Here is a 24,787-nt window from a genome sequence, read left to right on the forward strand (position 1 = left end):
AGAGGTGCCGGCGATAATGATGATGATGAGAGGATCTGATGAAGTTGTTATTGGGTTCAAAAGTGGAGAGGGTGAAGAGGAGCAGAGTGAGGAAGATGAGGAGAGCACAAATGGAGATGTGGATTAAGCTTTGGCGAGGATATGAGTGGAATTTATAGAAAGAGAGAAAGAGAGAGAGATAGAGAGAGAGAGAGAGAGATTTTCTTTTTTATTTTCTATTTTTTCTGTTATGAAAATTATATAAATTAAATAGAAAAGGAAAATTTTCTTTTTTCTTTTTTCTTTTAATCAGAAAAAATCTTTAAATAATAAAAAAATGAAAAAGAAAAAAAGTAAGGGCAAAATCGTCATTATGAAAAAGTTAATAGTAAATTGGACCAAACTCGCAAAAAAATAAAAAGTTTGGACCTCTGGTGCTAGTCCAAACCTTTTTGGACCAAAGTGACAATTTTTGACAAACCACAGGGACCATTTGTGCAGTTTTGTCTTTTATTTATTAGTTTATTGTTTCCTTAAGACAAAATTGCAAGTTTGGTCCTGTGGTATGTCAAAAATTGGATGTTTGATCCAAAAAGTTTTGGGATTTGGTAGTCCAAACTGTTTGATTTGTTGTGAAATTGGTCCAAAGGCTTAACAGCCGTTTGTGCCCTCCGTTTCTGTGAGGGTATTTCTGTCCAAAAGGAGTGATCTTGTAAATTATTTGTCAAATAAGGGTAACTTTTTGAATAAATTAAATTAAAGTTTGATTCCACTTTGACTTTTGACTGGTCAAAATAGGAACCCGATTAGAAAGTGGTCAAGAGATTTTTTTTTTGTTCGTCATTTGATCGATCGTCAAGGGCAACGCAAAGGAAACGAATACAGAACACGAAGGGAAGAACGAAGGCATAATCAATTGGGAGGAAGAGGAGATTGGAACGGGAATGAACCGAAGGCAGTCAAGAAGAAGGCACACGAAGTCAACGAAGGTTCGATCGTTCTTCTGGCTAAAGGAAGGGGGTCGATGGCTTCTGATTTTTCTTCGATTGAGGATTCGACTTAGGGCGAAGAAAAGGAAGGGAAAGGAGGAGGCAGCGAGGGGTGTTAGGAGGTGGTAGTCGACGACTCATTCTTCTTCTACTTTAGTCGTGAGGTGCGATGGGGAAAAACAAAGGGCACAGTAGTAGCGACTAGCTAATCTGTTGAGTTACATCCTATCTACCTCCCTTCTATTTGAGTTTCACCGTCGGACAGAAGAGAGACAACCGAGCCTATTAGATCAGCCCTCGCAGGAAAAGAAATCAGTCAAGGAGGTCACCGGAGCAACCCCCTCGCCATCACTGTTGTTGACCACAGCCACCACCGAACCACTCTTCTACTTTCGTTTTCCTTTTCCTTGTCCAAACAAGCCAAGCACAGGTGGTGCCCTCCATGGGATCGGCAACTGCTGCTGCTTTCATTCCATTTTCTTCTCCGATCAGACACGAAGGTGAAGAACCCCTCCTCCATCGTTTGTGTTACAGGACCAAAACAATCATCGATTTTTGATTGCTTTCCGTTCGTTCCTTCTCTTCTTAATCTGATGAAGACAAAGTCTTTTCCCCCGATTTGTTAAGATGATGACCGTGTTGGTCCCTTTACCAAAATTTTGTATCAGATTGGCAAAACTAGTCCCTCTAGTTGTAGCTTTAAATTAAAATTAGTCACTTGGCATAAATCTCTTCAAAGTATGTCCCAATTTAATAAGATATTAAAAGAAATGGTGTGAATTGATAGAAATACCCTCACACAAACGGAGGGCACAAACGATTGTTAAGCCTTTGGACCAATTCCACAACAAATCAAACCTTTTGGACCACCGGTGCAGCCCCAAAACTTTTTGGACCAAACATCCAATTTTTGACATACCACAGGGACCAAACTTGCAATTTTGTCTTTCCTTAAGCACCTTGGAGTAGGGGTGTGCGCGGTGCGGTTTGGTGCGGTTTAGAGCCAAAACCGCAAACCGCACTGCACATGCGGTTTGAGTTATTTAGAAACCGCAAACCGCACCGCGAACGTTCAAAACCGCATTATGCGGTGTGGTTTGGTGCAGGCGGTTTATGCGGTTTACATGCGGTTTTGCGGTTTGAGTAATTATTTACATTAAATTTAATGACAATACTATCATTGTCGTCACTAACGGCTCACTAAGTGGTCATTAAGAAATTCGGTGGTCATAGAATTGTGGTCATTAACTACTTATGAATATACATAAGTTAAGAAAACATAGTGTATAAAATAATGGTCACTAAATGTTAGTTGAAAATGAATTTGAGACAAAAAAATATGGTCACTCCATTAAATTTTGCGTTAAATTTTGGATTAATTAATATTACATTTCAAAAACTTAAGATAATGTCACTAATTTAGGACCTGTCAAATTATTTTCGAATATATATATATATATATATATATATATATATATATATATATATATATATATATATATATATATATATATATATATATATATATATATATATAGGAGTAGGATCAAATGAGAATATCAAAAATGTTGAGAACGCGAGAACAAAGTATATTCATTTGTGATTCCATGTATTTATTTGTGGAGAAATGATAAATTTTTACGCCTTTAATTTCAATTGAAGAGAAAAAGCATATTCATTTTGATTGTGCGTAAAAATTTATCATTTCTCCACAAATGAATACATGGAATCACAAATGAATATATTTGTTCTCGCGTTCTCAACCTTTTATGTGTTCTCATTTGATCATTTCATATATATATATATATATATATATATATATATATATATATATATATATATATATATATATATATATATATATATATATATATATATATATATATATATATATATATTAATTGATTTTATCAATGTGGTGCGGTTTAAACCGCAATTTTATAATCGTAAACCGCACCGCATAATGCGGTTTAACAAAAATACAAACCGCAAACCGCACCGCGAGTGTTTTAAACCGCGTTATGCGGTGCGGTGCGGGCGGTTTATGTGGTTTGTGCGGTTTATTGCACACCACTACCTTGGAGTTTTGTTAGAGTTTTACATTATTATACATCGGATGCTTTGTTATTAGGGTTAAGGGGATAATCTGTTCTAATAATTATTGTGATTCAATAAGAATTTGTGAAAAATCTTGAAAACAATGATTGTTCTATCATTTCTTATTTATGTCACGTCTATTTATTTCATTTCGTTGTTTTGAAAACAATGATATGTTATTCATTAATAAGTTCTCATTTTAAAGGTTAGCTATTTTCAGATTATTAAAATGAGCAACCAAAAAATTTACACATGCATAATTTGTTAAATGAAAAAATTAATCAAATGGACAAAGATTTTGTTGTAAGACCACATTCACACAGATCTTTAAACTGTTCCCAATTTATGGAGAAAAAAAAAAGTAACAAAAGGAATAATTGGGCTTCAAGACCCATGTACGTAATGTGGCCCTGAAGACATGATTTTATTCTTTTGTGCAATGGACAGATCTCTATAATAGACATGTTTTTATTTCCACACTAAGTTAGCAGGAATTTGAACATTATCAGGCCACGCTTTTGCTTCATATTTTAAGAAGATTGTCATTTATTTTAGCATTTTAACACTCATGCTTGAGTCTATGAACCATTTGAGTTCGCCTCATACATCTTGATATGTGATTTATTATATTTTGTTTGTACTCATTTAGTCAATTCACCCGAGTGATATAAAATCAAAATTCTCACATAACACAAATGCACAATTAGTTCCATAATTATATACTTGCATATATTAGCAATGGTTCGAGCCCCAACAACTAGAGTTTCAATTTCAATATAAATTGAGTTATTTCTTGACCTTAGGCTCTTGGGTCAACTATCTAATGAAAAATGTGTTTCATTTAGGGCATCTCCAACCCTACACTAAAAAGTCATTTTTACACTATAAATTACACTATAATGCTCAAACCCTACACTATACCTAACACGATATATAATGTTGAATTTTATTGTAACACTATATATAGTGTTGGATTTTAGTGTAACACTAAATATAGTGTGAAATAAAGAATATATTTAGAATATTCTTTTTAGTGTTAAATATAGTGTAATGGGTTGGAAGAATTTAGTGTATACAATATCTTTTACTCTATAATTATAGATATAGTGTAAAAAATAGTGTTAAGGGTTGAAGATGGTCTTATATGTTGCAACATATTTTAGGATGATATGAATCTACTTAAAGATGACCTGAAAAATAAACATTTTAACAAAGAATATACAAAATATTCCAAAAAGTTCATATAAACTCACAAATGAGGCCACCTAATCAATTTGGTGTCATTTATACAAAATGTATCGTTGAGATGACATGTCTACAATCACCCACGTTTAGAAGATGGCAAAATAATATAAATCGACCATGAAATATTCCCAATGGTTATCGTAGTTAAAACTATTTTCATTAAATAACTACTTGTTACCGGTATTTAATTTGTATTACTCTACATTTAATCCATACGGATCTCAATGGTCATGAAAATCAACTAAATACAAAAATTGGTCATCTATGTAGTTCATGCACATCAAAGTTACTAATATTAACTACTTAACCCTAGGATTTGATCAATGTTATAATAGATTTAATGGTCATAAAGTAGTTATGACTCAAGAAAACATAATTTGATTGGTCATCTAATCACATAAATTCAGTAATAAGTAATAAGTAATAAGTAATAAAATAATAAACTTGAACATATATGGATCTATGATTGAACTAACAAACTAAATTAACAACTAGACTAGCCAAATCATAGAATCAAACTAAAACTTCAAAGGATCATCATCTCCAAGCGAAAATATAGGGTTCTTAGCCCATAATCAGAAAACTAAAACACAAGGGAATGTGTCGTGTAGATGTATTTATCATATATTCCTCAAGTAACTCCACATCAATGCAACGCGTATACAATAAGGAAAACGGAGGGTAAGTCTTCTTTCAATAAATTTTCAGCAACTCCCGATCCAATCCTGCTTCCAGCTCTAATTAAGCTCTTTTTCATCCAACAACATAAATAATCTGTAACATAACATTTTCAAATATTAAAAGCACCTTTTTGTCTTGAATTGCATCAAAATATAACATAAAGGTGTAAGATATCGCATCAAATAACTATGTAAAATAGGTGATATCAAGGATCGTCGCCTACTTTGACCTAGTTAGCTACATTACAAGATAAATAAGGGTTCCAGACGGAGGTGGAAGTAACAATCCATGCTTCAGGTTCTTTGATTAATCTTCCCCTAGAAAGGTCGATGTTTATCTAAAGGCCTAAGATGTTGGATTTTGTATGTCGATTTTTTAACTTTGATTGAAGTGCTCTGATATTATTAGATTCATATCAATAAGTTGGTTCTTAAATCCTTATGCAAGATTTTCGCCTCCGAGATGTTATGTTGCTATTTAGAGTGTGTTCATAACATGTATGTTCTTCAACACTTCATCCACGCTTCAACGACATACAAGTATTACATATTTTATCATTGGCCGGGAAGGTGGGCTCTTTTTCATGAAGTAAATAGTTCCATAAAATACTAGAAAGAATTATGGTTATTGGTGAATAATGTCAATTTTCATACATAAGACATCTTACATAAATGACATATCATCTCATAGACACGACGTTTATAATATTCTCGACAAACAAAGCAATAGTTCGTGACTTGAATAACTACATTGTGATATGGGCATATTTAGTTATAAAATTCATTAATTATATTAATACTTTATGTTGTTTTTGTCTCAAATAATGAACAAAAGGTACTTAATTACTTTAAAATTTCATTTTCAGCAACAAAGACATGCTCGGAAGGAAAAGGAAGCGGATTTAGCGATTGGAAGCTTGGAATTTGGTTTTTGAAGAAAGAAGGAAAAAATGAAGAAGAACTCGGCGAGTTTATCCTAAAACTTGACGAGTTTATATGAAGAATCCCGAAAAAATAGTGTCTAGCCGTACACGCGATTTTAGTGAAAAACTCGACGAGTTTGGGTCCTCCAACTCGACGAGTTGTGCCTATTTTCATAATCTATATAAGGATGGTTTATGTTCGAAACCCTAACGGTGGCTAAAGGCTTTTAGTGACTTTTTGAGGCCAGAGACATTTTCAAGAAGCTTTGGAACTCAGAACTCGACTAGAGGTTAATTTTGAAGAGATCAAAGGCAATTAATCATTACTTTTCTCTTAATTCTTTGTGTGAATTATGTTTACAACATTAGATTTCGAGTTTATATGTTTATTTACTGAAGTTATGGGCTAAAACACCATACTTTTGTTTAGAGTAGATAATCTTATGACCATGGTTTGATTAGTGGCTGTGACAACCGTCAAATTTCGGTCAAGTCAAAGTCAAACAAAGTCAACAAGTCAAACCGATCAACTAAATTAACCCTTGTATATTAGGGTTCACGTTATGTAATTACTATTCAATGCGCTATTTTAATGAGAAAACATCATTTGGAAAATTCGTGTGTTTGAATTTTCGTAGCCTTAATAATGCTAAACATTGAACCAAAGCGATAACACACCATTGCACACTCATCGGGAGTGTGTACGACACTAAAACATGGCTTAACGTGGTTTACGGACCTTGTGTTGCGAAGCCGGACACTCACAAATGTCACACACGAAAACTCTCTCAATCGTTTTCACTCTATCTCTCTCTCTCTATTTAGAATCTCTCTCAAATCTCTCCCAAATCTCTCTAAGTATGAGAAATCTCTCCAAGTATGTGAAATCTCTCCCAAATCTCTCTCAAAAGTTCCTTTAACTTTTTATAGTCTTTCGGGCCATCCCGACCCTTAACCGGGTCAAAAACCGCTTAAAACGGGGTAAAAACGAGTAAAATAGGCTTAAGGACCCGAAACCATCCTTTTGGGCCGAAGCCTCTTAGAGCCGAAAGTCCCCTATAGGGACCGAACTGCTGAGCGGAAGCCCCAAGAACCGAACCTGCCTTTCGGACCGAGCCTCGCAAGGACCGAATCCGAAGGTCCTCTCGGACCCGAACCTCGCGCGAACCGAACCCGAACCCTTCGGTCCATTTCGCTTCCTAGTCCACCTTCGCCTTCGGTCCCACCCTCTAAAGGAGCGAAACCTCGCACCTTCGGTCCCTCATGCGAGAGGCCTCGCAGAAAAGCCTTTTCTTCCCGGTTTTCGACTAATTTTGCATTTTAAGCCCGAATTTAATTATTTTAACGCGGGGTTTTCACCCAAAACTTTATTTTAACATATAAGGCTCCATATTTATTAATTAATCACGTTTTTGGGGATAAATCTTATCCAAGATTTAGTGGGTGAAGTACAAAAAGGTGGAGTGTTGACTTATCTTTGATTTATGACACAAGCAACCACCACACCCACTCCATGACTAACCCACACTCCTCCCCACCATCCCTAGTCACTTCCTTGTACTTTTCCATCAATCACTAGCCCCTCCCACGTTCTAAGAGCTGGAGCAAATCAACCTCTCTCTTCACTTCACTCATTTTCTCTCATTTCCACCAAAAGATCAAACACTTTTCTCTCAATTCTTCTCTCTCAATTTCGAGATTTCCAAGGCATTTTCCCAGGCTTTTCTTCTACTTTTGGTAAGTATCTTCATCATCCTTATTATTATTACACTTCCTTCTACTCCAGTCATAGATTGCTTACACAAATATCGTCATATTTGTGTTAGATCTTCGAATCTTCAAGCACCTCCCAAGTGTTCTTGAGTTGAGCACTTCTTTTCTCCATCATCCATCTAATGAAATCACTCAAGGTGAGTTCATACCCCTACATTTTCATGTTTTCTTACGTTTTAAGGGGGGGAATACAAGTTAAAACACCAAGAACACAACTAAATTCTTCTAACAGCTTTCATCAGAAAAGTTGGACTCCATTCACGGACTGTTTTGGTGAACTTAAACATTTTTATTTTCAAAACTGTACAAGGTGCAAGTAGTTCAAGTTCTTAGCTTTAAAATGGCTACTTGCACATCACCATAAGACTTTCCTACAATTTATGGCGATTTTTACAAAACTACCTATCATTTCAAACATCAATCCGGACCAGTCTGTGATTATGGACTTTTTCACACAAGTTGGATGTCATTAAAAATCATAATAAAATTTATGAACAAACTAGACTCATTTCCCAAACTCTCAGAATTTACGGATTCTGATTTGGACCTTTGATGATTTTTCTACAAATTTTCTAAGAACATTAATAGAAATTGTTAGCAACAGAAAAATGCTATCAATTTTATTACACCTTGTAAAACGTTGAGCGAGGTGTATATCTTTATGTGATTATATGTTATTGCATTATATGACATTTTGTCTTAGTATAAGGACATACAACAGTTAACAAATGGATTTTGCTAGATAAAGCATAGAAATAACAAATTATTATAATCAAAGTACATCCATTACATACAAACATTTGGATAAACTATGTTAAGTATAGTTTACATACATTACTACTACTACCCTTGTTTTGATAAACTATAATAGGTATGGTTTATGTTTCCATCAACACAACAAACACATTTCGGAAGGTTTTATTCCCACAGAAAAAGGTTTTACGCTCACACACACCACACGTAAACTTGTTAACTTAAATTGTGAGACATTCTTCTCAGTACTCCTAGAGTACGGGTTAAAATTCCTGGTAGTTATAACCAGAGTCTCTTGTAGGGAGAACGTGATAGTTGTGTATAGATCTATATTGGGTTTGACACCCCACACCTTGCTGCTAGCTACAGTGGGACCTGCAGGTCTACGGGTGACAAATGTCATAACAATTTTCGGCGCCTGAGAAACGCCGTGGCAGGTTCATTCAGTCATAGTATGGTTATAGCGACTCACATAGGGAGTTAACAACGCATAAAGTTTACGGGAATTTTTATAAATCAAAAGGGGTTTTATGTCGATTTAAAATCACTTTTATTATCAATACGTACGGATATTACTATACACTTTCAGTCTTGGTATTTAAGACTACACAACATCCATTACGGATTTTATCAACTTAAAAAGGATTTTATGCCGATTTAAAACCACTTTTATATCTTTAAGTATGACAAATACTTGTTTATTCTCGGTCATGGTATTTAGGACCATATAACTTTTATAAGGAAAATATTGGATTTTTCTTGGTAACATACAACTCATTACAAAGATCGGTTTTTAAACTCTTACTATCAAAAGCTTATGAACTCACCAACTTAATTGTTGACACTTTTTTTCAAAACTACTTGTATTCTCAGGAATTCAGTGAAACAGGAAATCGACAGCTTTTGAGGATGGGACGCTAAATCGTCAAAGAGTTCATTTTGTCATCATAATGTAATTGATTTGAATCATGTAAACCTATGCTTTAGTGTAACTTTTTCAATTATATTTACGATTGGTTGTAATTACTTTGAGCACTATTATACTCGTTGTTGTGATACTATACATGAAGTCCTCCACCCCCGGACGTTTCCGCCATCCTTGGTTTGGGGGTGTGACAGATTGGTATCAGAGCATTGTTTATAGTGAACTAAGTATATCGAACCACATAAGATATACAAACTATAAATGCATTGGGACTAAGGTCTCTGATTTAACATTTTCAAATAACTATGCTTTTAGAAATAAAAAGTTTCTTATATAAAGTATACGTGCCTGCATTCATACTAAAATCAATGTCACAATGACAAGAACAAAAGTATTACGATTGTTGAATATCACAAATAAGCTTGGGGATGTATGGTCAGTCCTGGGAATGGCATAGCCTGATCAACTATGCTGGTCCGAGGAGTGATTAGCATATGCCCAAGAATGGTTGTGATTTGGCAACAAGTCTAAAAACTTACCAACACTACCACAATGAAATACCATAGGGGTATTTGGTGTTACTATAATTACTTATCTGAGAACTAAATAGATTTTTATCAATAGGTCAATAATTGCTTAGTGGATACATTAAGATTATATGTATCCAGGACGTCATAGACTTAGAATTTGTGGATCTTTGCTTTACTTCCTGTTCCTCGTTGGGTTGTGGACTTAGAGTTAGGGTCGCTTATTCGAAGGTCTATCCTGTCCCGAATACATATAACTAGTATGCACTAAACAAGTATTGAAGTATCTGATAAAGATCATCTTATAATTATCTAATTAGTACGTCTACTTAGTTATTTCTTATATTCCCTTCTCTCGCGAAGATATCATGGCTGGATTCCATCCCCACAACGACCCGTACTACCCTAACCATGGCAATGCTGGATGGCTCGGAGAGGAGCCAGAGAATGATCACCCAATCCCTATGGATGGTCACCAAGCTGAAGGCTTTGCGGATGGTTCTGACTCCGAACCTGAAGTGGAGAACCTACCCCCGATGGCTCTTGTTCCGAATCCTAACCATCATCCGGCTTTTCAAGGCCCGACGCCTCCTTGGGTAGAGCGCTTGGAAACCTGGAGCGAAGATCAAGACCAACCTATGCCGTTTAATGGGGACCGAAGCTTCTACAACATAAGCGAAGGAAGCTCAGCAGACAGAATTCTTCCAATTCTGGTCCGTAGAGTTGCCCGAAACGAGATTCAGGGCAGAACAGCTCTCCATCGTATCACAGAGGTTGATGCAAATGCAAGAATGCATACAATCCACACCAATCGCCTTGAGCACACTCGTGAAAGATCCGAAAAAGACCATGAAACCCTGCTGCAAGCACTGGCTGAAACACGAGCCGAAGTCATAGAACTCCGAGTACGCCAGAGGGTGTACGAAAGGCACATGCTTGATATGGAGCGGCAACTGGCTGAACTGAGGGTTCACCAGAGGAATGATCGCCGCCAGTAGTAGATGCCTTACTTTCTTTCCCTGTTAAAAAGGAATCGTTTTTCCTATCTATGTCCTATGTGGCATTTTCTATGAAACTATTTTGTACTGTATGTGCTTTTAGTTAGGCCTTTAGGCGGCCAAAACTTTCCTACTCCGGATGTGATGTAAGACCCTCTACAAGGTCAACTTTCCCAAGCCTGTTACATCTTAAAAATCAATGACATTGTCAGTCGGCTAAATTCTGTGTCACTCTTTGTTCAAATACTTCCATCATACTATCATAGGAGTCTATCCGAAACCCACCCTAGTCAAGTTGTTGGACTAGGGCAATTTAGCTCCGGGATCATTCCTAATTCTCTATCAAAGGTTGGATCATGTTGTTCACCAACCAATGGAACCCCGGTTTGAACGACAAACGTCATGAGACCATTCTACGAACTTACTTCCACTCCGTAATAGGACTGCATCATAGGGATGTAGGTCAAACCTTCGAGAACATACTTCTACTCTATAGGTGAACGGTCGAAATACATCTAGGTTCGATGATAGCCTTTACTAGGAATTCTAGTTCATTAAGAAGGATTAGTAAGAATGTTATTATTACAATTTCCTCACTTATACATTCCCCAGTTATATATAACGAGGACCTGGTAGACAATAGAATGTGAGATTTCTAACTTAGTTTCTTTTCCTCGTTGGGATGTGAAACTAAAAGTAGAATCACACATTTTACTATCCGCCCAGTCTTGGTTATATCATAATGTGTATAAGCTAAGTTTTCATGTATAATAACTCATCTCTTAGTCAGAATCAAAATAATATAGAGTCAACCTTAGTCACTCACGAACTCCTTGTCTTTCGTGTGGCAGAATCATGTCATCATCCGAAAATAGTCAGCAGAACAACGAAGCCCCTATCCTTTATATCGACGCCGCTACATTCCAAGCCGCGGTAACAGCTGCCGTGACAGCTGTCCTTGCAAACCTCAACGCTGGCAACGCAATAACGACTGGCAAAAGAAATTGAAAATTCCGATCGATGTATCGATCCAGGAAGCCAACAAAGGGCAACAGTCACGGACGTACAAAGTTGTAAAACCGAGAGGAGGAAACGAAATCGCCAAGCTCGAAAGGAGCGCCAACGATCCCAAAGACTTGCCATGCAACAGCAGCAAGTGGCAACTCCTGCCCCTTCAGCACCAGCACGACCCATTTCTCAAGTCCCTGGCATCGAGACCAACCCTGCACACAAAGGTGGTGGTAAAACCGAACCCCATAAAAGGAAATTTTCGAAGTGGATGAACAAGGAGGGCACCCGTGTCCACGTAACTCTGACTAAACACCTCACTTCCACCGCCAATGCTAGTACAAGCCAGATATGTCACCAATGCAACGAGATAGGACACCTCAAAAAGGACTGTCCAATAATAAAGAACTCCGGCGCAGACGGGAAGATACTAAGGATCACTGCCACAGGAGAAACCACTCCGGACCTCGTTAAAGTATCTAAGGCGTTCGTTGTAACAGACTCATAAACTGTTTAAAACTAGTGCAACTAGAGTCTTATCTTTTGCGAGACCCCGTCAGTAAAGGGACCCTCGTGCTGCGTATACTTGTCTTTTGTAGTAAACCTAGTTCGCAGCAATAGTCTTGTAGTAAATCTATAGTACTGTAACTCTGTTAAAAGTTGCACAGTTGTGTTTTGTCTGTAACGTCTTTATGATCAAATCTAGTGCCTTTATTTCCAAGTGACTCCGATTTTTATCATACGACTGGAGTCCATCCGATCCTCACAATACCAGTTTCGTGCGTAAATCTCTTCCTCCGAAATCATCTACGAGTTTTGGAATTGAAGAGTCAAATTCCTAAGACACACTATTAGTGATGTGGGAATTATTGAGGACCCTTTCAATTAATCAAAACCGTTGAGAAATTGTCAGCACCGAAGGCGTCGACGGGAATTCGCCAAATTCTAGGTCTCGCAGACTATTGTCGTAAGTGCATTCGGGACTCCTCTCGAATTACGGGACCTCTTACGACCTTGACCCAACAAGGAATGACCCTTAACTGGGAAGAGAGACAAGAGAAAGAAACCTTTAGAGTTCCAAGAGAGAGACCAAATTCTTTTGGGAAGTCTCACCTTGGAAAGGCTTGATACGTTTCAGAAAGTATGGAAATCTAAATCCAAGATAATTGATGCCTTCGAGATTCTTGTTGGAATCGGCCCCGTATCTTACAAATTCAACCTACCCCGCGAACTCAGTACCGTACGTTCTACCCTCAAATCCTCGAACTTGAAATGTGTCTGTCCGACAAGACTCTTGTCATTCCACTCGACGGCATCGAGATCAACGAGAACCTCACCTTCGTGGAGGAACCAGTCGAAATCATGGATCAAGAGATCAAAAGAACAAAACAAAGTTGTATCCCCATCGTGAAGGTCCGTTGGAACGCTAAACGAGGACCTGAGTTCACCTGGGAACGCGAAGATCAGATGAAACAAAAATACCCGCATCTTTTCCCAAACTCTAGAAGTCCTAGTCAAAATTCAAATTTCGGGACGAAATTCCATCTAACGGGGGGATGATGTGACAACCGTCAAATTTCGGTCAAGTCAAAGTCAAACAAAGTCAACAAGTCAAACCGATCAACTAAATTAACCCTTGTATATTAGGGTTCACGTTATGTAATTACTATTCAATGCGCTATTTTAATGAGAAAACATCATTTGGAAAATTCGTGTGTTTGAATTTTCGTAGCCTTAATAATGCTAAACATTGAACCAAAGCGATAACACACCATTGCACACTCATCGGGAGTGTGTACGACACTAAAACATGGCTTAACGGGGTTTACGGACCTTGTGTTGCGAAGCCGGACACTCACAAATGTCACACACGAAAACTCTCTCAATCGTTTTCACTCTATCTCTCTCTCTCTATTTAGAATCTCTCTCAAATCTCTCCCAAATCTCTCTAAGTATGAGAAATCTCTCCAAGTATGTGAAATCTCTCTCAAATCTCTCTCAAAAGTTCCTTTAACTTTTTATAGTCTTTCGGGCCATCCCGACCCTTAACCGGGTCAAAAACCGCTTAAAACGGGGTAAAAACGAGTAAAATAGGCTTAAGGACCCGAAACCCATCCTTTTGGGCCGAAGCCTCTTAGAGCCGAAAGTCCCCTATAGGGACCGAACTGCTGAGCGGAAGCCCCAAGAACCGAACCTGCCTTTCGGACCGAGCCTCGCAAGGACCGAATCTGAAGGTCCTCTCGGACCCGAACCTCGCGCGAACCGAACCCGAACCCTTTGGTCCATTTCGCTTCCTAGTCCACCTTCGCCTTCGGTCCCACCCTCTAAAGGAGCGAAACCTCGCACCTTCGGTCCCTCATGCGAGAGGCCTCGCAGAAAAGCCTATTCTTCCCGGTTTTCGACTAATTTTGCGTTCTAAGCCCGAATTTAATTATTTTAACGCGGGGTTTTCACCCAAAACTTTATTTTAACATATAAGGCTCCATATTTATTAATTAATCACGTTTTTGGGGATAAATCTTATCCAAGATTTAGTGGGTGAAGTACAAAAAGGTGGAGTGTTGACTTATCTTTGATTTATGACACAAGCAACCACCACACCCACTCCATGACTAACCCACACTCCTCCCCACCATCCCTAGTCACTTCCTTGTACTTTTCCATCAATCATCAGCCTCTCCCACGTTCTAAGAGCTGGAGCAAATCAACCTCTCTCTTCACTTCACTCATTTTCTCTCATTTCCACCAAAAGATCAAACACTTTTCTCTCAATTCTTCTCTCTCAATTTCGAGATTTCCAAGGCTTTTCTTCTACTTTTGGTAAGTATCTTCATCATCCTTATTATTATTACACTTCCTTCTACTCCAATCATAGATTGCTTACACAAATATCGTCATATTTGTGTTAGATCTTCGAATCTTCAAGCACCTCCCAAGTGTTCTTGAGTTGAGCACTTCTTTTCTCCATCATCCATCTACTGAAATCACTCAAGGTGAGTTCATACCCCTACATTTTCATTTTTTCTTACGTTTTAAGGGGGGGAATACAAGTTAAAACACCAAGAATACAACTAAATTTTTCTAACAGCTTTCATCAAAAAAGTTGGACTCCATTCACGGACTGTTTTGGTGAACTTAAACATTTTTATTTTCAAAACTGTACAAGGTGCAAGTAGTTCAAGTTCTTAGCTTTAGAATGGCTACTTGCACATCACCATAAGACTTTCCTACAATTTATGGCGATTTTTACAAAACTACCTATCATTTCAAACATCAATCCGGACCAGTCTGTGATTATGGACTTTTTCACACAAGTTGGAGGTCATTAAAAATCATAATAAAATTTATGAACAAACTAGACTCATTTCCCAAACTCTCAGAATTTACGGATTCTGATTTGGACCTTTGATAATTTTTCTACAAATTTTCTAAGAACATTAATAGAAATTGTTAACAACAGAAAAATGCTATCAATTTTATTACACCTTGTAACATGTTGAACGAGGTGTATATCTTTATGTGATTATATGTTATTGCATTATATGACATTTTGTCTTAGTATAAGGACATACAACAGTTATCAAATGGATTTTGCTAGATAAAGCATAGAAATAACAAATTATTATAATCAAAGTACATCCATTACATACAAACATTTGGATAAACTATGTTAAGTATAGTTTACATACATTACTATTACTACCCTTGTTTTGATAAACTATAATAGGTATGGTTTATGTTTCCATCAACACAACAAACACATTTCGGAAGGTTTTATTCCCACAGAAAAAGGTTTTACGCTCACGCACACCACACGTAAACTTGTTAACTTAAATTGTGAGACATTCTTCTCAGTACTCCTAGAGTACGGGTTAAAATTCCTGGTAGTTATAACCAGAGTCTCTTGTAGGGAGAACGTGATAGTTGTGTATAGATCTATATTGGGTTTGACACCCCACACCTTGCTGCTAGCTACAGTGGGACCTGCAGGTCTACGGGTGACAAATGTCATAACAATTTTCGGCGCCTGAGAAACGCCGTGGCAGGTTCATTCAGTCATAGTATGGTTATAGCGACTCACATAGGGAGTTAACAACACATAAAGTTTACGGGAATTTTTATAAATCAAAAGGGGTTTTATGTCGATTTAAAATCACTTTTATTATCAATACGTACGGATATTACTATACACTTTCAGTCTTGGTATTTAAGACTACACAACATCCATTACGGATTTTATCAACTTAAAAAGGGTTTTATGCCGATTTAAAACCACTTTTATATCTTTAAGTATGACAAATACTTGTTTATTCTCGGTCCTGGTATTTAGGACCATATAATTTTTATAAGGAAAATATTGGATTTTTCTTGGTAACATACAACTCATTACAAAGATCGGTTTTTAAACTCTTACTATCAAAAGCTTATGAACTCACCAACTTAATTGTTGACACTTTTTTTCAAAACTACTTGTATTCTCAGGAATTCAGTGAAACAGGAAATCGACAGCTTTTGAGGATGGGACGCTAAATCGTCAAAGAGTTCATTTTGTCATCATAATGTAATTGATCTGAATCATGTAAACCTATGCTTTAGTGTAACTTTTTCAATTATATTTATGATTGGTTGTAATTACTTTGAGCACTATTATACTCGTTGTTGTGATACTATACATGAAGTCATCCACCCCCGGACGTTTCTGCCATCCTTGGTTTGGGGGTGTGACAGTGGCTTTGGATTATATTTATTTGGTTATTTATCTTGTTAAGCTTGTTAAAAGATCCTTATGTGTTAATGAAAATTATTTTTTGTTAATGACTAAGTATATTGAGTTGTATGAACATCTGCTTGATTACTTGAATCTTATGGTTTTGTGAAAACAAGATTGTATGGCTAGTGTTGTGAATATAACCTAGGGTTAACTAGAGAATAAATAAGTTAATGTGTGAGCATGTATGATGACCAACCATATATGAGTTAATTGAACCAACCAATTTGATTAACTATTATTACAAGTCTTGCTTGATTCGGATTGAACACTGGTAATTTCTTTGATTTAATCACTTGATCACTGTTTGAATTGATTTATTTGCTAAAGGATTAGTAATAGTGAACATGAACCTAATCACATTAGAAATCGGTAATTGATGATATATTAATCCATTGCACTTGCCACGAAATCAACCATAGGAATAAGTGAATCGAATCTAAACGGAAGTCTCTTTAATCTTATTGAATCTAGTTGTCTTTTGTCTCTCTTTTAGTTGTTAATTGTTCTTTGCTAATTGCTTAGAAATTGATTAAGTTTCTAGTTTTGCAAAACTAGAGAAAAACCTCCCTTTTAATAATTGTTTTATTTATATAATATTAGTAATATTTTAATTGTTTACCATTCCCTGTGTTCGATACCCTACTTGCCTACACTAAACTACTAATCGATAGGTACACTGCCTTCCGTGTGTTTGTTTTTCTGTTTAAGTTAGTTAGGATTAAACTAGTACATTCCACACGTATCACATTGTCATACGCAAAGACCTTACTAAATGTATCCTTGTTGGTGTTATGATGAGCACTCCATCGCATTTGCATGCAAAAATGTATGAATTCTGTAAAGAAAAAAGATGGTGGGTATCTATTTTATGTCTTATGCGTGTGTGTTATTCCTTTTACCTAACCTGTTTTTTCAGGCTATCCAATGCCTATTCATTTTACTAATGTTTTGGCCAAAACATTTAAGAGTGAATTACAACATCAAGTGGGTTCCTTTAGTGGATAGGGTTCCTCTGTCCATCGCCTTTAGGAATCATGCCTTGGTGGAGAAAAATGTCGGTGTTCGGACTTTGGATGTAGAGGGGCAATGAGGGAGTATTTACGGGTGATACTTGTGGTAATTTATTGTTGGAGTTTAAAGTGGGAGGAGATTCTAAAGTGTCGGTTGGTAGTTCTTCTATTAGTGGGGTAAGACTAAAAGGTCTTAGTTAGACTTGTTTATTGACATAAAAGAGGATATCATCTCTCGTTATGCCTAGGACAATGCTAAGAGAAAATTGATATGGATATTGGTAAATGAGGACCCATTAACTCCTAAGGTTGTAGAGATGTTTGATTCTTTGAGAGTTGATCGTATGATCTGACTCCTATAGGATGACTAAACTTGGTGATGGTTCGGGTTCTTGTGATCCCTAACTAGTGATTAAGATTTCTGACCACTTCGTGCCTTGGGATGGAAGAATTTCTAATGTTATGTATGGGATTGAGGGACTTATAAAAATTTAAAAAGTACATATATTAAACTCATAATCTTCATCATAGCTTCTAAGAACACCACGTGATCAATAAGAATAAGTATTAACAAATGAGTTGGTTTATACAAATTGACATCTTCCAAAGTCACGCCTACCTATTTCCCATTCAATATTAATACACACACCTCAAAGTAGAGCTTTTATGTATTATCATGAAATCTTTCCCTCCATATGGTTATTTAAACCCTAGCAACATTATCTTCATATAATATATATATATATATATATATATATATATATATATATATATATATATATATATATATATATATATATATATATATATATATATATATATAAACCAATTAGGTTTCATAAGTATCAATTAAGTATCATAAGTCAAAAAAAAACTTTGGAGTTGTAATGATTAATTAGTTGAAAGTTGAAGAGTTTTATAATTAAAATAATTTTTCATGCAGTTTATTTTTAAAATTAGTATGATTTAAATATATATAAGTTAAAAAAACTCTTTAGTGATAATGGAAATAGTTGAAAGTTAAAAGTTTGGGGAATTTCAAATGAAATAGTGTAAGAAAAATTGTTTATCTTGAACCACATAGAGTTTTATAGCCTATTTTTAAGAGATAGTATGTGAATGTATGTGCATTGGGCAAGTTAAAATTTTGACAAATATGTGTGGTTGAAAAAGATTTTGTCATTTTTATTAACTATACAATAATAATTTTTACATTTCGTTGATACATAAAAATGTAACTATTTTGAGAAATATGATAAGATAAACATATATTACAATCACATTATTCCATGGCATCTATATACATGCTTGCATATAAATAAAATTAAATATAATTCTTGATTTGGTTGAATTTTAACTATTGTTAGCAATAATTAATTTAAAAACTATTTATTTGAACATTTTTTAATTTTAATCATGATGACTATATAAAATATCAATCATTGTACTTAAGGTAATTTAATGTAATGTAATTTATAATTTTAAGTTATTATATATTATTGTTAATTAATTTTCAAAATATCTTATTATTATTACAGAGTTGTATATGACTTATAAAACTAGGATATTATTATTAAAAAGTTGCACAAAACTAAAATCTTAGGTAGAAATTTTATTTTCGTTAAAACTATATTACATTAAAGAAACAAGTATTTTTATGATTAATTTAAAAATAAAAATTTATTTGATATTTTTTAATTTCAATCATAATGATTATTTAAAATATCAACATTTGTTTTTAAGGTAACCTAATATAATTTATAACTTTATGTTACTATACATTATTATTATCGTTAGTTAATTTTATAAATGATTTATTATTATTAAAGAGTTGTATATGAATTTTAAAACCACATATTATAACGTCTAGCCTTATATTAATAATATGATCATATAATGTCTAGCATTATATTACATTGGACATTTTTATGTCAACAAAAGTAATAATATGTTATTTATATCTTGTTGAATTTTATATTATAACTTATTTTTATATATTTGTTTCAAAGTAAAGTTTCGAACTATAACGTACATATTTCCTATAAAACAATTATCTAATAATGAGTGATGAGTGTTGCGATATGAGCTTTGGACTTAAAAACGTCACTCGATGATTCCGGTTTGGTTGAATCCTGTAATCACAGCAATAAAGAGATATCTTCAGTCGACGTCCGGGAGGTGGTCCTGAGACGAAGCTCCAACGGTCTAGTTAGTATGTGTTCGAGAATAAGGTGATTAGAGTTTTGGATAGAGAGAATGCGATCCCTTAATCTGGAGAAGAATAGTCTTTTTATATCTGTTCTTCCCAGCACATGATTTCAACGGTGTCCTTTGTCCCATCTGGGCCGAAAGGATGTGGAGGAGTCCCTTTGGTGGATCGTTCACCACTAGTGGTCATATGCTATTGGTGTAGAATAAACAGAGGACAACGCCATGGGCGCTACACGTGTCGCTCTGGGAAACGACCAGTTGTGTTTTGTCTTATTATAGATCGGAGATTGTCGTCAGGGATTGGACCTGTGTGTGAGGGTGCCGAGGACGAGGGTCCTAACGCGAGGGCGGTGACCCGGGTCTGGCCCTAGGACGGATTGCGACCGTTAGCTAGGTCGTCATAAAGATAACACTTATGTTATCTTTAACGTATTCCTAATGGGACACATTAACAAGTCCCATAGGCTAGTAGACATTAGTGTTGGTCTAACATAGCTGATTTGTTCTAGCTTAGATCAAGACACGTGTTCGGCGAAGACGGTTTCTGACGTCCGCTGATGTGATGGAGCCGTCAGCGCAGGCGGTTTCATCATGGTAACTGTTCGATATTCCCGCTTTGCATTTAAAACTTCCTTTATCAAGGACGGTTTTACTCTTTACGTTTCCCATTCTTCAACTGCTTCTATCTTTTCTTTGCTTACCATCCCTTCCATCATGTTCTTGCTTCAAGAGATAATGGCAATGAAATTATCCGGAATCGAGCCACCACAAGCGCGTTCGAGGCCTTGCGAACCCGGTTCGACTTCTTGCGTGAACAGGGGGTGCAATATCCTAGGAAAAGGGCAATCATCTCTCGTCCACCAGAGGGTAAGGTCGAAGTCCCCATTCCGATCTTCGAGGCAGATCTGAGGTTGCCGACAACTGATTTTTTTAACGAGATCATACGTCATTACAGCTTCTCCGTGGATGATCTGACTCCCAATACCGTCAACAAGATTGTGGGCTTTGAACTGGCATGTCAAGCCCTCGGATTTCTGCCTCAGTTCTAGGCTTTCAAAGCCTATTTCAACTCTTCCACTCAATCTGACGTCCGTACCTTCTCTCAAAGGCGAGACATCCATATGTTCATTGTTAAATAGAAAGCGCCCATGAAAAACTTGAAAGACAAGTGACTTTGGGTAAATCGCAACTTGGTTGGTTACAGCTATCCCCGGGTGACCGTCTTTTCTGACTGGTCACCTCAATTGTCGGGTGCCAGCCTAATCGTGGCGTCGATATTGAAGGGTATCTACTTCACCGGGGAAGACTAGGAGGCGCTGAGGAGTATCTGCTTCACCGTGGCATAGGCGCTAAGGGGTATGTGTTTCATCGGGTATGAGTCATGTTGTCCTCCAACAAAGGAAGGCTACCGAAAGTGTAGAGAGTCATCTGATAAAAAAAAAAGCATTAGTGACAAATGCTTCTCAACTACTTTATTACATATAAATTTGTATATAAGATTAAACCGTCAAATTTTAACAAACTTAAATGCTTTTGTGTAAATATCACCAAGTAATGAAGAATTTAAACGATCAAATTTTAACAAGCTTGAAGGCTTTTGTGTAAAAGTAATTGAAGAAAAAACTATTTTGGAAAGTAACCACAAAATGTAAGCCCTGCGTTTGAGCACGTCCTCGGACTCGGTTGGTGGCGCTTCCTTCTGAAAACCTTGCAAATACACCAAAAACAAATCGGTAGAACTCTTAACAACTCTTCTCCAATGGAAAATCCCAATTCTAGATCACTCTCCCTCATCCACTCAATATCCCCTTACCCAACTCAATCCAATCCCATCACCGATTTCAATTCGTTCTTCACCCATATCAACACCGTTATCCTGTCATCGCCATCACCACGACAACCGTCAACCAATCTCAAATTCGCATCAACATCAATCTCATTAGAAACCTCACAATCTCAATTCGATAAACCCCAATCTCTAAACTGGCTCAAACCCACCACTCGAGGCTCACCCCAGTCTATCGCTCTGTTCAAGACCCTTTCAGTTTTCGAACGCGCCCTCATCGGCGCCGGTGCCGGCGGAATCGCCGGCGCATTCACGTACGTGTGTCTCCACCCACTCGACACCATCAAAACAAAACTACAAACCAAAGGTGCATCTAAGATTTACGACAACACCCTCGATGCCGTCGTCAAGACCTTTCAAAGCAAGGGAATTCTAGGGTTTTATTCAGGCGTTTCCGCTGTTATTGTCGGGTCAACCGCCTCTTCCGCCATTTACTTTGGGACCTGTGAATTCGGTAAATCGGTGTTGTCGAAATTGCCGAATTTCCCATCTGTTCTAATCCCTCCAACAGCTGGTGCAATGGGTAACATAATGTCTTCAGCTATTATGGTGCCGAAGGAATTAATCACTCAACGAATGCAAGCAGGAGCAAAAGGTAGATCTTGGGAGGTTTTGTTAAGGATTTTGGAGAAAGATGGCGTTTTGGGTTTGTACGCAGGTTACTCAGCGACATTGCTGAGGAACTTGCCTGCTGGGGTTTTGAGCTATTCATCTTTCGAGTACCTAAAAGCTGCAGTTTTGAGGAAGACGAAACAGCCCAATTTGGAGGCGTTTCAGAGTGTTTGTTGTGGGGCATTAGCTGGTGCCATTTCTGCTTCATTGACAACACCATTGGATGTAATGAAAACCAGGTTGATGACTCAGATTCATTCAGAAAAGATTTCTTACGGTGTTTCTGAAATGGTGAAGCAGATTTTGAAGGAAGAAGGGTGGGTAGGATTCACAAGAGGAATGGGACCTAGAGTTGTTCATAGTGCTTGTTTTTCAGCTTTAGGGTATTTTGCATTTGAGACAGCTAGGCTTACGATTTTGCATGAGTATCTTAGGAGAAAGGAGCTTGATCTTGCTTCTACTGGAGTTGTCACTTCCACCTAAAGCCTTTCTTTAATGGTAATTTCTGTTTTCACTTTTTCATGAAGTTACAAATTCATCCAAGTGTTTTAATCATTGTATTTGATATGTTTATATAAGGTATTGTCTTCACTAGGCTCTAACACTTATTTTCTTTTTTGATGTGTATTCCAGATAATCGAGGAAAGTGTGGAAGATGTATGTTTGGAGGAATGATATAATAAAAGGAAGATAGCTTTTTGTATTAGATATATTTGAGATATCTAGATGTATTTATGATGATTATGTAACACCCAATCATAACTGTTTATTTGCCGATTTGGCTAGTTACCATTTATTTTGTTGACACTTTTTTTTACATGAAGAGTTTTTGTAAGTTATTTTTTGAAATTCGTGGTGTTACAAATTGAAATAAATGTTAACATGCAAAAGTTGGTTGCTAAGTCATGACATAAACCCTTGTGCAAATCAACAATGTTAAATTGTTAAGTAATAACAAAAATAAACAAATGGATTGTTCATTTAAGCAATGTGTGTTACATTATACAACTGCACCTCTGTTTTCCTCCTTCAAAGAATTAAAAATGACATCAAAATCTGTATGAGTAGCCTAAGGAGGTTAAAACTTAAAAGTTTACATGGTTTCCACAAACAAAAGAAACCAAATTACGAAATCTTTACATTGTAAATCTTCTAAACTCAAACCATATCTCATAATGATTGAACAATAAACTATCATGTGTATGTTTTCCCATGTACTCAAGCCCTAAACTTTTCAATCTTTTGCTACATTCATCTCCACCCAATCTTGAACAAAACTTAACATTATGAGACACAAATAATCTTCCATCCAAAGGCTTTAATCGACCTACTAATCTCTCTAATCCAATCCACACAAGCTTATCAGGCATATGAAGAAACACAGCACTCGCGTACACTAAATCATACATAAATCCAGACCCAAATCTCACGAACTCCATATCTTCACCTTTCAAGATCAAAGGACGTTTATAAAGCAACCCTTGTGCAGGAAGTTCATACCTAAATGCAGCCATGAGAGAGAGCTCGTCTCTTTCTAAACAATGGAAGTGTTCTGGATTCAAGTATCGGATGAAATGTAAGCCAACTCGAAGTGTACCACATCCGATTTCAAGAACACGGGATTCTGGAATTAAGTGAGAGGATTCTGCAAGGAACTCAAATACATCTCTCCCACCAGCCCATGGTTCTCCATAGTTACTGTGGTGTTGTTCTACTAGGAGTTCACCTGGACATGGAAAGGCTGTGTGGTTCTTTGCTTCTTCTTCTTCTTCATAATGTGATATCCCTTTGTACCTATAATTGTGATGAAACAAGTCAATAATAGATCTACTAATTAATATCATCATGCCAAAAGATTAAGCACCACTGATTTCAATTTGTTATAGTACACAACTGTTCAATTCGGTTTTAAAATTGCAGTGATTGCAAAACGAGATGAAAAAGAAGACAGATAGTTGAGTAATTTACTGGATCAAATCCTGAAGCTGTTGGGCGCGAGTACGAGGATTGATACCCTTGCGGAGCACATTATCCTGCATATGCAGTCCATTCACTTCGATCTGGGTCTTCACCCAATCGATGTCATCTTCCGAAGCCGAGATCCGTTCTTGTGGTTGTTGTCTACTAGTTTGGACGACGGCAGTGGAAGCGGTGGTGGTGGTGGTGGTGGGGCAGGAACAGGAGGTCGGTGAAGAAGAGAGAGAGGAGAGGAGGAAGAAGAGGAAGATGGCGGCGCCGGCGGCGGAGAGCACCAACACCGGTACCGGTATTACAATTCCCTTTGGGGATGAAGACGATGAGATAGCCATGTGAGAGTGGCGAGTATTCACTACCAGCCTGGTGAAGGAGTCGGTGTCTTAGATCTATCTCTCGTGGGGTTTATAGTTTATTTGCTTTTTCTTTTTCCAATCAACAAAAATCAAAATATAAAAAATATAAT

At 36.8% G+C, this 24,787-nt stretch overlaps 2 protein-coding genes across 2 annotated transcripts; one reads left to right on the top strand and one right to left on the bottom strand.

Moving 5' to 3' along the window:
* The first annotated feature begins 21,521 nt into the window (after positions 1–21,521).
* On the top strand, positions 21,522–23,164 carry MFL1 (Mitochondrial substrate carrier family protein). The gene is made up of 2 exons (XM_079071183.1): positions 21,522–22,845; positions 22,981–23,164. Exon 1 carries the CDS (start codon positions 21,649–21,651, stop codon positions 22,828–22,830), a length of 1,182 nt encoding a protein of 393 aa, XP_078927309.1. The 5' UTR covers positions 21,522–21,648; the 3' UTR covers positions 22,831–22,845; positions 22,981–23,164.
* A 144-nt stretch (positions 23,165–23,308) lies between these two features.
* LOC145137043 (S-adenosyl-L-methionine-dependent methyltransferases superfamily protein) lies at positions 23,309–24,773 on the bottom strand. The gene is made up of 2 exons (XM_079071184.1): positions 24,316–24,773; positions 23,309–24,141 (listed from the first exon to the last, which is right to left on the bottom strand). The coding sequence occupies exons 1-2, from the start codon at positions 24,654–24,656 to the stop codon at positions 23,484–23,486; spliced, it is 999 nt and encodes a 332-aa protein (XP_078927310.1). The 5' UTR covers positions 24,657–24,773; the 3' UTR covers positions 23,309–23,483.
* Positions 24,774–24,787: the final 14 nt, after the last annotated feature.

This window comes from Lactuca virosa, chromosome 9 (genome assembly GCF_052849685.1).
Source record: "Lactuca virosa cultivar CGN04683 chromosome 9, Lactuca_virosa_CGN04683_v6, whole genome shotgun sequence".
NCBI classification, from domain to species: Eukaryota; Viridiplantae; Streptophyta; class Magnoliopsida; order Asterales; family Asteraceae; genus Lactuca; species Lactuca virosa.